This window comes from Ptychodera flava, chromosome 6, assembly GCF_041260155.1.
Source record: "Ptychodera flava strain L36383 chromosome 6, AS_Pfla_20210202, whole genome shotgun sequence".
Taxonomy (NCBI): domain Eukaryota; kingdom Metazoa; phylum Hemichordata; class Enteropneusta; family Ptychoderidae; genus Ptychodera; species Ptychodera flava.
This window is the reverse complement of record NC_091933.1, coordinates 28,032,292-28,047,022: the sequence shown is the minus strand read 5'-3', so window position 1 is coordinate 28,047,022 and position 14,731 is coordinate 28,032,292. Positions and strand designations below refer to the sequence as shown.

Here is a 14,731-nt window from a genome sequence, read left to right as displayed (position 1 = left end):
GATATTTTTTTATCATTTTCGCATTCGAATAAAACAAGATCTGGGCTTATTCGTAATGTCACTTTTTCATCATGCAGGTAGTTGACGCTCATCGTCTTCTATCGGTCGCTAAGCTGGCATGAAACTCGGAGTAGCATGAACAGTTTACATCCATTGGAAGATGAGCCTCCACGGTTCGCGTGCATCATGTGGTCACTGACTCCACCAAAGGGAAGGTGATGTGTAGTCCATGATTCGTTACTGCCGTCGGTAATAACCACCTGTTAGGCTCGGGTGGTCCTGATTTCCGAGTTTATGAGAGACCAATGCTGTGTTAGCAAATATATGAATAATTTCCATATCATGTAACTGTAACTTATCATAAGGTGTCGTTCTACCTTAGTGTACTCGAACACAAAGAGTCGTTTGTAGCTAGTTGTGACATCGGTTCTAGCATAATCGGTTGCCCCGATACTTTGCAATTTGGCCATCATTTACACAGGTAAGAACAGCTCGCTGAAATCGAGGCCAAGCACGATATAAATGTTTATCTTTTAAGAAGACTCTTGGACATAAGGTCTTTGTTTTCGATGGAATCAATCGCAATAGGGCAAAGTTTCGTTCAATAATTAATGGTATGTCTCAAAACAAAGCCCGTAAAGCCTTATATCTTGTGGTAAGCAGGATGAAATTATATTTTAAATGTTAACAAAAATTGCTAAACCAGACCAGTTTGTAGGAAAAACGTATCTCGGAGAAGTTTGGTACCGTTGTCCGGTACCCAAGGGCCGAGATAACGGTAATCTAGTGGCTGATTAATCGCCAAGCAATGAATTGTGGATTACTTGTTATTGCTTACCCACCTGTCCATAAAATAGGCTCCCCTCTCTTCCTTCGCGACACAGAACAAGGCGATGCCATAAAGCAGTATAACAGACAGAACGGCTGGTAAGCAACAATTTACGTATGACGCGCCCCCGCCTTTCGACCAATTGTCTCGTTAATTCGCCCCCGGTCCTAGACTCGGCGTTTTTAAACGACCAATAATTTTCATCACATCTTTTTTACAGGAGATAGGGTGACGATCGAGGGATCTTGACTGCAAGATTTGGAAGACAGGCCTAATACACGTATAACTGTAACTCAGAGCACTGATGTTTTGAACATTAATCAGATGACCATCGAGTAGACGTATACGCTTTGGGTAATTCAGGCAGGAACTTCGCCGCTCGCACTTAAGCAGTGGTCAGTGAAAACTTAAAGAGCGACAAGTTCGTGGACCTGAGCATAAATCACGCAAAGCACTGATTATGGAGACAGAACAACAGTCGCATGTCTCTTAGATCCAGCTGAACTTTTGTGATAGACGTTCAAGACTGTTCGCAGCCGACTGACATTTTTAAGATTGAAATGCCGCCTGAGTCCCTCGATAGTTCGAGTTCAAGTCCGAATGTTAACGAGACAGAAACGGACGAGTCGAAATCTGAAAAGAAGAGTGAAGACTTGAAGTTGAACATGGACGAGGTAAAAAGTTGGAAGCGGTTTGAGGCCATTCAAAGACTGGGTGCCCGGATGAGACATAGGGCAGGTATCGTGAACACTAAGGAGAGAAACCGACTGCAACTCACGTATCGACGACTAGAAAGGGCCGGGGATGTCTTTAATATTCGGGTCAACCGTGTTCAGGCGCAACTTAAGAAAGAATTACACGATATTGAGGCAACTAGACGCGCTTACGAGAGTCACCCCATGAGCTTTCATGACGAGAGGCGACTTGTTGAACGAAAGTCGCTGGAAAGGTACGCGGCGAGGGGGAGGTATCTGTTCTCAATGCGAGCAGAAGTTCGCAAGCAAAGCCATGCTATCGATGCGTACAACCCGAGACTGGAGAAGGCAAAGAAACTTGTTGAACCCGCAAAGAAAGCCAGTCTAGAAGCCATGGAGCGCAGCCAGGTACTCAGGGTACCCACAGCTCTGAACACCAAGACAGCTGCTAACAGTAACACAACGAGGGGGAAAATCATCCTACCACCGATTGAAGTGAGCAAACGAAACACACGGAATTCCAGTGTGATGTCAAATTCATGAAAAAAGACGAAAATTGGACGGCTTTAAAAATATTGTAAATACGGAGATAACCTTTGTGACATGCTTATGTGCAGGTACAAATTGTTTTTTATTTGCAACAATTATGTGATCACAGACGAGTCCTAACGATATCGATTTGTCATCGATTTTTAACATAATAACCCCTTTGTCTCCTTTCAATGAGGTGTAACATCGATTGATGTGATGAAAATGGACATTGCAACGGAAGACTGGTTTAATTGTGGGGTCCCTGTATATCCAGTCAACGGATATATTTGCTTTATATAGAATGGTGATATTTGTGTACGTGCTTAAACCACACTCCAGTTGTATTAATTGCAAGCATTTTGAAACATACATGCTGTTCATTGCGAATTAAAGTGTGCCCTCCGTTGGTGGTATAACGGCGTCTCAAGACAATGCGATTTTGAAAATATAGTTACACAAATATCTTAATGATTTTTTTAAAATGGTAGTAGCTTCATTGTTATGCGAAAAATGTTTGGAGTTATTTTAGTGTACTTCTCCTTTGTCGAAAATTAAATGTCTGTAACTCCCTTTTTAAACACCTTTACAATTATGGCGGAAGACTGCACGATAATACGACATGGTAGTCTGAGTGGATTAGAGAAATTGAGAGTTAGTAATTAAAACTAATCGCCACGAATCGTGATCGATAATGTACAGATACACACGTACACGGTATATGCACACTTTTGATTTGTTTAGTAGTTACTCTGAAACACGATTTGAACTAATTTGGGATAATTGGATGGTGAAGTAATGTCCATGTAATCTACAAATGTTATCTCATCTGCTTTTCTTTTTACATTACACACTCGCTTTTATGAGTAGTTTGCGATATTGCAACATTCAGCTGTATGGCACCTAACACTTTTGAGAAGTTTGCAAAATATGAAAAACCAATTACCCCAAATTAAGTTCCAATCGTGTTCTGATCAAAATGCGCACCTGTTTTTAGACTTGAAATAAAAAAGATAAAAAAACCAACGCTAACAAAAAGATAAACATCAAAAAGACAAAAATCAACACTGAAAAAATGGGGCAGAACATCCAGAAAGATTTGTTACAGTTAAATCTCATACTGCTGAGAATTTTTCATTTCAAATCTTTGGCGAGGGTGTCTAAACAAAGTAAATATGTCAGTGTATCACCAAGTGTTCATCTCGTCTACTGAGTAAAGCAAAGAAGGACTTGATTCGGCGGACAAGTCGAACGCCATTGTTCTTTTTTCGAATTGCTAAAAATTAGTTTATCATTTAGGAATAGATCAATTTTGCTCAATTCGTTTCAACAAGAAGTTTACACCCTGGAGTGACGTCTTGCTCGAGGTGAGTTCTCCCTGCCATAATCGTAATTACTGCACTTGAGTGTCGTTCTACCTTTAGCCAAGAATAAACAGACGATTCAGGCTGATAACAGTTCAATCAAACAGATTTTCCTCTGCTTTAATACGGACCGTCTCAGATTGTCGCATAAGTTCAAAAAAGCGAAATTTATTCGTTTACGGGAGGAGGGGATTTGACCTCCATTCTATTAGTAAACTTCACTTTCGCACTTTTATTTTTTGATTGCATGTTCTCTTTACGTTGTGTGTAAAAATTAACAAAAACTGTACACTCGTACGGGCAAATTTTGCTGTAACGAGTTCCAATTCGTTCGTGTCATACTGACGGCGGTAATGTGGTCAGGGGATACATATTCTTCAGTAGCTATAGCAAAATGCTACATTGTACTCTCAGGCAGACATCAACATTTCGCACTTTTGAACTTTCGTTTAGGGGGAGGGGGTTTAGATGTAAACGAATGAATTTCGTGTCATGAACTTATGCGACAATCTGAGACTGTGCCTTAAAAGGTAACACCTCTTGTATGCCAAATAGTTACCCGGTGCCCTCCAGACAACAATATAATACAGACTGTGCACTTATTGAAAGTTGTGTCTCTTTACTTTGTGGAAAAATCAAAATATATTTTTCAAAGGCAGAATCGACTGTTCGTCGACTTACAGCACATATGGCGCAGACGCATGCATTCTTCTCCAGGCCAATGTCTTTCCTCTCTGTTGCGTGGCGCTGACACTGAGGTGGCGCTGTGACTACTGACTTGTCATACTAAGGTCGTATGTGTCCCGAAGTTGAAAAACTTACACTGTTGCTCAAATTTTCCTCATTGAAATTTTCAACCGTTCTGTTACCAATCAGGAATAAAAATCAGGAGTCACAGTGCAAAGTTTCGCACTAGAAAAACAAATTACATGACATTTACCGATATTTGAAATTTAAAATGGCCGCCATAATTTAGGCGGTGATATTTTGATATTATTTACCCCAACAGTTTAAAATGAGCTCCCTACAAGCGGTAGACCAGAAATGTATCTGAAATATATCTGTCCCCGAGGCGCATTCTACATTAAGAAGATAATAGAAGTTATCAGTAGTTTTTTTATAACAATTTCATTAATTTTTGTTTGATAAAATATACATAATTTATTCATCTCCCGTAAGTGTGATGAAATAAAGAGTATTAGCGTTGCCAACACAACGCATAGAATTGTATGCGTTGTTTACTGTATGTCATTGTTGACGAATACATGCTTGTCCACATTGAAATTCAGTTGTCAATGATCTATCATTCAACGTCACACACATACAGGTTCGGCTGATTTTAGGACTGGAACAAGAATCATTATTTGGCAAACAGAAGAAAAGTACTGGAAAATATATTCAAATTTACTGTACATGTCAAACAGGGCATTAGAATAGGAACTCATAATGTCGAGCATGTAGACCCGAAGATAATCCTTTCGACGGGAGCGATAAAGGTGAAAATTATGATCGAGTCGACGTTTTCTGCTGGTTCACGTGACCTGGACGTTAACGTCATTCAAAGCAATCTCCGTTATCTTGCTCGTTACTTTGATGTGACCATAGGGTGCAATGAAGGTGTGTTTACATCAAATAAAGTAAGATATCGCCCGACTATCTTTAAGTTTATAAGATTGCAATGAATTAATGATCGGTGCAAAGAGGCACAACAAAACGGGAAATGCCAGAAAATGACGACTTTTGTCCTACTGTCCATTTCCCAAAAAGTTGTTTTTGCACCGTTTGTTGAATATGCAGGCTTCATAGCCATGAAATTATTCGAGACTGGAGAAACGCACAGATAAAAATGCCCAACTGGCGACTTAACTTGGTGATGTCAGCTTAGAGGGCGAGTGCCCACATACTGAGATATAATGTTGACTTTGAGTATTGGCCGTGATTCAAATTCTGGAATTTAGACACACACCAAGATATGCAGATAGTGTGGAAAAGGAGACGATTATTTGTATTCGGTACAAAACAAAGACAATTTTATCATAGGGCCAAGCGATTGGAGTCAAAGTTTTCGCAATATTGAATTCGAACAATCTGGATATGTAACACAGAATATAACAGAGAAGTTATTTGAGTCTCTGCCAAAAGGATACGCTCACGTAGAATATTGTCAGACACACCTTCGGGTATAAAATACGCCCTCTGTAAACTATTGTAAAAATGTTTCAAGATTTCAAACTTACCAAACTAATTTCACATTCGCTCTTTTACTTTAAAATTTGAATGCTATGACGGTTCAGCAGAAATATCATATACAACATATATGATAAACAGAACAAAAACAAGTGTAACCTTGTCAAACCACTCTAAATTGTTCAATGCAGTATCAATAATCTATTGTTATAAGCATAACAACTTAGACAAAGATTATTTGAATAAAACTTGTTTTACTCGTCGTTGGTGACATATTACGGAATGAGTAATTCAGAAAATGCATGTCACGCATTATATAAAACAGATTTTGAAGAAACCTTTAACCATTCTTTTTCAACATCAATCATGAATAAAAAATCATGGTCACCAAGCAAACGTTGGTACTAGAGAAACAAATTACCCAATATTTACCTATACTTGATAATCAAAATGGTCGCCATCCCTGTTAACTCTATGAAGGAAAAATCAAATTTTCGATTCTCACAACAAAAAGCCGGCGACAACTCTATGTACAGACCAAAAAATATTGTCGGAGTCTGAACATTTGTCCCTGATGGGCATTCTACCATGATTGTCAAATAAATGAAGAGAATATGCAATTAATTGGTTTAATCTTATAAAAAGAGGCATGTCTTACAATGTTATGGATGATCGTAACCGTACGATTTGACCGTCGATTTAGTCATAGACCCTCGAGGGTCTATGATTTAGTGTAAATTCCGTAGGTGACGACCACTCGCAAAAGGCTCGCCGCGCTTGAAACATTCAAAGTGCGCCCTCATGACATGATCATGAGTCAGGTGTTGAAGCCTGCATTAGCACCAAAACTCTGGTAGGAGCTCAATATCTACAACGGTTCAATGTATGGATGTCACCCCCGTAGCTGAACAAACATGGCCAGATCAAATTTTATATTTTCTGATGAGACCGTTTATCTGGAAACGAGGCCGTAGTACATCCTAAACTTAACCAACTGGAATGTGTAGCTTTTCCTTTCTAGATTGGCGAATCCAAAATACTTTCCGGGTGAGCTCGAGTGTGTCATAAAACAAGAGACGTTACCTTCATCAAAGAATTTTTAACACTTTGAAAATAATTCTCTGTTTGCGTATGTATGACATAGGCTGAAACTTTTAAGATATACTTGCAACTGGGTGTCTAAACTACCATCGACCTCCACTTCTACTCACTGCTGCTGACAAGATAGTACCATTCTACCCTTTCTTTGCAAAGTTTAAAGAATTCAAACACCACGCCATTCTGAAAAAGTTTCTATTTTGCATCATTTTACAAGTGGTATAGCCACAAACTGATGACGTAAAATCGCCATACACAGCGCCATAATTGCAAGGCGTCTGTGTTTTGCGTACGGTGATTTGACGTCATCAGTTTGTGGCTATACCACTTGTATAATGATGCCCAGACCATCTTAGAAAGGGTTGGGCAGAATGAGGAAATGCAAAACATTTGTTGTATTCCATGATTCGATATATATATGCAGTTGCGGCAGAGAATGCGAAGTTTTTCCCTGCGAATTCCACACTGTTCACTTTCCGGTCATATGGATACCTGTTTGCAAGACAAATTTTTAGCCCCGTAGATAAATTTTTCACCGACTTTGACCATCTCCCGAAAACGGTTTAATGGCCGCGGTCCCTTCCTCGTTCTTCGTCAGTTTAAAAAGTAATTCAAATCGCTCTATACATCGACGCAGCACTATCAGAAAGTAGATGATCTTGGTTTCCAAATTCTCTGCCATGCATTCGTACATAACCTTTCAAGGAACCGTGATGATATGAAACCATATCTGACAAATCGTATATTTCCTCCTCATTCTTCAGAAAACTTGGATTTAAATAGTACTGCCATTGACAAATGCTTGCGTTTTTAAGTAAATATAAAATTCTTTGATGGCTATGAAATTTGTTATACCCCCGAGTTATCCAGGCTATCCGTTACGTCTTACCTATAAATGTGGTGAACCAAACAATGACGTGCATGGGAATTTTAAAAAAATCACAGTCTGGTCACTAATAAGTGAAATGACATCGTGAACTTTATAAGAACTTACACACTTATCATGGTATCAGAATACAATAGATACAATAAATGGCGTCTAAGTTGATAATGGGTGTTAAACTGGCATTGCAAGTCGAGATTTTCAATAAGTCTCATAAGTCAGTCTGAAGGGAAATTTAAGTGCAGATTCTATGATTGTGTCAGTTATTTTTACGCAAAATGAAATGACTTGCAATTTCGTGGCTGAAGGTCGCATACAAGTTTAATATTGAATTTACAGTTATTTTCATTTTAATGGAAATTTCACGGCAAAAATGTTTTCAACCTTTTGAGGACATCGCTAGTGACCAACATGATTAGTACAGTACAACATAGGGGACAAATCATACAGAAAAGGGACAAAAAGGATTTTAGAAAGAATTTACGGCCAAATGTCCAAAACTAATAAATGCTCTGCATTACTTCAAAGGCGAATGACCCTTCACGCGTTGGGACAAATAATCAATTTTTTATTATCGCGTGGAGACTAAATTCAAGCGGCGAAAGTTTAAGTGCTTTCTTATAGGAAATCTTTAACTTCTAGGCTGGAAATTTGATATCAAAATCAACGAATTCTAGTCATGACATCCGAGAGGAAATCTTTAATGGCGCCCATGTTCCTATCTGCCCAGGCAATGTTAGCAGTCACTTTATCGACGGCTTCGTAAAATTTGACGGCTTCTTCTCCCGGCATATCGTAATATCTTTCTCCAAAAGCGTTTAGCTGAAACGCAAAAAGAAAAAAAATAATGATTATCAACGACACATCTGATATGTCCTATACTGTATTTGCCTAGACCCTATACGTCGCTTAAGGCCTCTATGCCTCAGACCCCACGGAGGCCGTAAGCGGCGTATAGGGTCTAGGCAAATACTGAATCCAGTACTGTGAACATACATTGCTGTTATTTTTGAATTTGAATAAAACCTTTCAGTAGTTCCGACATTGTAAAGTAGCAGCAACAAATCAGTATATGTCTTCATGTCATGTCATGTCATGTCATGTGCCGGACACCATTCATGAGGTGGTACGGCCACAAACCGACGCAGCCGAGAACGGCAAACTGCTCGCGAGAGAGCCATCTTGACGACGGGTATGTACAACTTCGGTCCTTACCTGATCGAGGTCATTTTGAGAGTTCATCTTATCAGCGAAAGCCCACACTATCCCATAAGCACTATCGCCGTATCTGTCGGGGGAATTGAGAAAGGTGAGAGTGTACAGTTGATATATGTGAGTCGCCTAACTCTACATGAACAGATCAGCATGTCTGACCGTGGATCCCGGAGCTAGTCTCCAGTCAGACAGAAACACCTCTGGAGAACACACGTGTGAAGGTTACACATGCGAGCTCAAAAATATTAACTCAATCACGAGGAAAATAATGATGGTTCGTGATGCTATGTTGTGATATTTGTCAATTCTCCAACTTGCATAACAGTATTTCTTGATTGACTGCTACCTTTCATGTAGCCGGTCTAACTTTCTAGTAGGATAAACTTTATAGAAACTGGTAACAGTATTTTGTCTTTGTCCTGTGTTTGCCCTGCATTCATTTTACATGTTAGTGTCTTAAGTGACAAGGGTTAAATATCCAATCAGTATTGTCGAAATCAACCACGTGACTTCTAATGAGCTATTTGCATATTGTTTAATTCAAACCTCAATCGAAAAGAAAAATTTTCTTCGTGATAAAAATCGATATGATTTGTTTCGCAAAAACAAACAAACTGACGAGAATACTGTATTTCAAGGTAAGGTGATAGGTAATGGTCCATGACAATGACAATGTACCTATACAGTAACACCACACAAACTTTGAGTTGGAAAACTTGTTGACTCAATCTAAAAATCAACAAAAGGCAATATAACGTTATCTGCGACAAAGAAAATGTTTTGTTTGTTTTGAATATGGCCACCCTAAGTTTAAAACGACGATAAAATTTCTAGATGTTTATGCACAGGAATCCTGAAAAAGAATACTGTAACTTCAAATTGGCAAACGATGCAACGTGTATTCAGTCGTCTTGACGACACGTACTTCCTGTGTTCGCTCATATATGTCTCTATCAGTCTATTTTTTAATTGTTTATCTGTCAATTTTTTCTACGGTTACTCACCTCTCATGGAGAGCATCGAAGTGATCCATGGTAAACTCCCAGGCAAGTGTAAATCCAAGCCCTGAATTATCTCTCACAGATCCGATGGTAGAGCTTGCTGAGAGCCCATTGCTCGTATCCATTGACTTTTCCATGTATCTGAGTACAGAATTAATGGGGACGGTGAGGGATGAGTTCTAAACGATTGTTCTGAATGTTAACAGTATCAATTATACTGCGCGAAGACACATAATTTTGAAATGCGAATACATAAAGGCACTTTCACATGCACTTGACGTAATAGCTAGTTAGAGTGCCTTATTTTTATCGTCAATTATCCATTCCAATATCCTTCTTCCATCCTTTCCTCTATCCCTTCCCTGTCTGCCTGTCTGATTGCCTGTCCGTCCGTCCGTCCGTCCGTCTGTCCGTCTGTCTGTCTGTCTGTCTGTCTGTCTGTCTGTCTGTCTGTCTGTCTGTCTGTCTGTCTGTCTGTATGTATGTATGTATGTATGTATGTATGTATGTATGTATGTATGTATGTATGTATGTATGTATGTATGTATGTGTGTGTATGTATGTATGTATGTATGTATGTATGTATGTATGTATGTATGTATGTATGTATGTATGTATGTATGTATGTGTAAGAGTGAGAACATTCATGTAGCACTGAAGGCTGCTTTCGCTCTAACGATCACTGCCACAAGAATTCAGTCCAAAGCATGTGGTACTTACCCGATCAGAGTGTACGGCTCCCTGCTGCATCCAAGGGCTGATCTCAGCCGACTGCCTTCTGTCAAATCCACAGACTGTCTGATGTAGGCTGACTCCCATTCTACGTAGCTGCCATGCCGAATGACCGTGCAGTAAGCAGAGCTTCTCATATTTGGGTCGATTCTGGAGAAAGAAATAAAACTTCACAACATTAGAGAATGTTCAAGACGTTGACTTTTTTAACGCCGAAACAAATTCAAAGTTTAATAGAATGGTAATGTTTCGCCATAATTGAAACGACACCAGCTAAAAAGAACGCTTTGTTTTTGTTGATATCAGCTGCCCTTTCTGCTCCTTCGTTGAAAGAAAGATCCACGACGACTGGGTAAACTTACGGATGTTCTCCGTCGGGGTTACTGATCCAATCATGATACAACTGCGTGGCGTTACCAACACACTCGGCGTGATTGTATTCACAGGCGGTCCTGAGAGTGGTCAGCTGTCTGTAACTGACGAGGATAATCTGCGATTAATTGATTCTGCGCAAAATCTATGTCGAATGGAGCTTACACGGATACTATTGCAGAGAATGGTGATAAATCTGTAGGTGATCAATATTAAGTTAAAATCACCCGCATATGAATTCGTGATTCACGCGACATCTCTGCAGATTCCGGTGCATCGTGGTTTGATGAAGTGTCATATTTTTATTTTATTCAATATTCTAACAGAGCACAGTGAGTTAGGTTACCCACAATTCTCCTTGATTATATACTCAGACATTTTGTCTGCTAAAGGCTAATTCCATTTTATTGCTTTCTGCAGACTTCAAGACTTACAGTTTGATTGTAAGATTATTTGTTAAAAGTACGCTCCAAAATTATTTATTATGATTATGTTTCAAATTCAAGAGTAAATCGAATAAGAAGACGATGTTTGTAGGTGCTAAAAATTCTACATTTGCCAAGGTAACATTATCAGTAACTGAGTTGGTCTCATCATACCACCCGTTGGACATGCAAAATCCCTTTGTCATGAACATTAAAAAAACAATACCCTTTCTTTTGCCAACAAAGTTCCAACTTATTCCCATAGTCTCCTTCAATATATTGTGTATGGCCATCAAAATATCTGTTGACAAAATTACAAAATTGCTATCTCCGTGGAAAAGGAGTTAACCTTCTCATTATTCAAAGTGGGAAATTAGAAGGAAATGATCATCAAAACAACGCTGTCAAATTTTGAAATATGGACCATGCAAGCTGTTCTACGTACAGAAGAAATGTGCTTGTTTTTTGTATACAGATCAAGGGGAATTGTGGGTAACATCTGTGCATTCAGAGCCAACAACTTAGCAAACATAAAGTGGTCTGGGATATACTCCTCTGCTCTTACTATTAAATCCCAATTTCAGTGAACTTCTTTGAAGGCAACTTGAAGTGTAAATATCCGTATTCGAGTACCTTTCATTCATGAGAGACAAGGGCGGCGAAAACGAGGTCTTGTATTGAACTACGACCAACAAAGACACTTACTATTCAATCTCGTTGCCCTCTGAATAGGTGTAGTCGAAATCCCAACCAAGGTGGTCGTAACTCGGAGATATTAGATATCGCATATATTTCTGTGGGAGGAGTGTATGAAATGAAATAACGTTTTTAGTAATACCTGTGCACTGTAATTGCAAGACAACAGGCTCCTTGTTAGCGTCACATCTCTCAGGTATTTACATCATCGGTGGTGTACGAACCGTTTTAGTTCCACGAAAGGGTGACTCATGGACTGTCGTTAGACGAAACTATTCCAATCCACCTCAAAGTGAGTATTTTGATGTGACGACATTATCTTTCTTCCGAACATACTCGAGAATATTTGTATGATATAGGCCTATACGGCATCATAATGTCATATATTCATTATGAATTGAAGCCCAGTACAAGTTGGTATATTTGCTGGGCGACTCCACGCACCTGAAACATCCCATATGTCGATGATCTCCACAACATGTACGCGGTGAAGAAGTGGTCGTTGTAGACGGTGTTCCAGGGTAGATGTTGGTCTTCGTGACGTAAATACTCCATCAATTCCAAGGCGATCACGTGATCGAGATGATGAGACCGACCTAGATGGAGGGCGTCGTCCAGGAGATGTGAGCGACTTCGAAGAGGAATGACCTAGATTGAAATGTTTTGATGTAAGTCGAAGCCAATCATTCAGACGACCAATCATATACCCAGAAATTTCTCATGAATTGAGACGTACATCAGTTTTACCGACGGACGAACTTATATCTAAAAATTACGGTGACTGATTTCCCTTTTCGAGAACCCAAGGCTGGTTTCTCACCTCGAAAGATTCATTAAGTTGTTTGGCCAATTTCCTCCAGTTGTCTACGTCATAGTTGACCCGGATGTAGGCGGTTTGATTGATATTTGCCAAGTACCAATCATCTTCGTTGATTCCTTCGAAGTCCAAGTCAGCTGTGCGCAGAATCAAACACAACATAAAGATTCAATGGAAAAAAAGAACATATAAGTCGCGTGATTGCATTGTCACCGACAACCGACTTATTTATTTTCATAAAAAGAAAAAATATTCGTAGAAGTAGTAGTAGTAGTAGTAGTAGTAGTAGTAGTAGTAGTAGTAGTAGTAGTAGTAGTAGTAGTTTTCAAACCATCGTTTATTCACTATATACACAAACTTGTACAAGGACTAAAATTCAGAAAACGGAAACCGGTTTCCAAAAAGGAGAAAACGGAAAAGGAGAGCATGTGAAATACAATGAATTTACAAATATTTACAATATAAGGACAGAAAAAATTCAAATCCAGGTGAGAACAAAAGACGAAATCCCGATGACGAAAGATACTTTCGGTACAGCTACGTGGACAGATATCGATGATAAGCGAGGGTCTAGTTTCGGGTTACAGTTCAACATTACCTATTTGAGAGAACAGAACTTACGTTGTTAAGTGTATGTATGACCCTCCATCAGACTTTTAACCGATCCGAAGATCCCGCAAGGAGTACGGTGCCCAGGATTAAAAGCCGACAACGACCAGGAAACAAGGAACTGTCAATGTATATGTGTGCAGGAAAAAGACAGGAACATGAAAGAAACCAAGGTTAAATTAAATCATTAATGACAAGGACTCCATTATCATTGACTCTACAAAGGGCGTCATTAGTCGTCCAAGTGTTCTTGAAAATGGCAAGTTGATTATTAAGTTTGTGATGCAAAAATTCTATTTGAATCCGCGATTTAAGACGAGTTCTAAAAATTTGTAGAGGGTCAGTAGGGAGACTATTCATATTCAATTAACCCTTGCTTACTTTGGCCAATTAGGCACTCAAACTCATCAGATAATAGATACAGCATGATTGTCAAGGGCAGTGCTAAGTTTAAGACCAAAACACCAAAGGTTGGTAGAATATATCTTTATTAGCAATACAACGAAACACCTACCCACCCCTGGGAACGGACATTTAGACAACACCCTGTGTCTGCACGTAACAAATGGGGGCTCGTCCGGGAGACGAATATTTTGAGCCGTTTGACAACATTTTGACAGCCTTTTCAAAACTACTGTATACTGTGAACTCAGCGAAATTCAATCATGGCGGAATTCAAGCCAGACGAATTTATGGATGACCTTGATCAGGACATATTTAATTCCCTCAGAAAAGACAACCTCATAGCACTGGCAAATTTCCTTAAAGTAGATGTCAAAAGATCTATGCGCAAGCGAGAAATTCAGTTCAAGATTGCAAAACATTTAGTTAATTCTGGCCATTTTGAAGAGTCTGCCTTAAAAGATTATGAGCCTGAGTCTTCCTTCGAACTCAAAAAATTAGAATTAGAATACAGGCAGATTTGGAGCTTAAGAAATTGGAATTAGAAAAGGAAAAATTGCAAATGGAAGAAAGGGAAAGGCAGGAAAAATTACAAATGAAAGACAAAGAATTACAAATGGAAGAAAGACAGAGAGAAAAGGAGAGAGAATTGGAAGAACATCGACTACAGTTAGAAATGAGACGTTTAGAGCTTGGACAGTCAGGAAAATTCTTCCCTTCAGACAAGTTTGACATCACTAAGCATTTCAGGTTAGTTCCCCCTTTCCAAGAAAAGGATGTTGATAAATATTTCCTTCATTTTGAGAAAATTGCTCAGAGTCTGAATTGGCCTAAGGAGTCCTGGTCTATGCTTTTGCAGAGTGCTTTGGTGGGTAAAG

The 14,731-nt window shown here is 39.2% G+C and overlaps 2 protein-coding genes across 2 annotated transcripts in view; one reads left to right on the top strand and one right to left on the bottom strand.

Annotated features, from left to right (window-relative positions):
- Window positions 1–848: 848 nt before the first annotated feature.
- LOC139135390 (uncharacterized) lies at window positions 849–4,500 on the top strand. The gene is made up of 2 exons (XM_070702755.1): window positions 849–927; window positions 1,050–4,500. Exon 2 carries the CDS (start codon window positions 1,390–1,392, stop codon window positions 2,065–2,067), a length of 678 nt encoding a protein of 225 aa, XP_070558856.1. The 5' UTR covers window positions 849–927; window positions 1,050–1,389; the 3' UTR covers window positions 2,068–4,500.
- Window positions 4,501–7,662: 3,162 nt separating this feature from the next.
- The window catches only part of LOC139135388 (aminopeptidase N-like), a 29,626-nt gene continuing 22,557 nt past the window's right edge, over window positions 7,663–14,731 (bottom strand). Inside the window, exons 10-17 of the mRNA XM_070702752.1 lie at window positions 12,846–12,979; window positions 12,470–12,673; window positions 12,035–12,123; window positions 10,895–11,008; window positions 10,521–10,682; window positions 9,804–9,941; window positions 8,800–8,872; window positions 7,663–8,406 (exon numbers count right to left, since the gene is read on the bottom strand). Coding sequence (XP_070558853.1) covers window positions 8,248–8,406; window positions 8,800–8,872; window positions 9,804–9,941; window positions 10,521–10,682; window positions 10,895–11,008; window positions 12,035–12,123; window positions 12,470–12,673; window positions 12,846–12,979 — 1,073 coding nt within the window. The 3' untranslated portion in view covers window positions 7,663–8,247. The remainder of the gene's footprint in view (window positions 8,407–8,799; window positions 8,873–9,803; window positions 9,942–10,520; window positions 10,683–10,894; window positions 11,009–12,034; window positions 12,124–12,469; window positions 12,674–12,845; window positions 12,980–14,731) is intronic.

Coding starts and splice junctions, on each gene's coding strand:
- LOC139135390 (XM_070702755.1), top strand. CDS start 1,390: ATGCCGCCTGAGTCCCTCGATAGTTCGAGTTCAAGTCCGAATGTTAAC.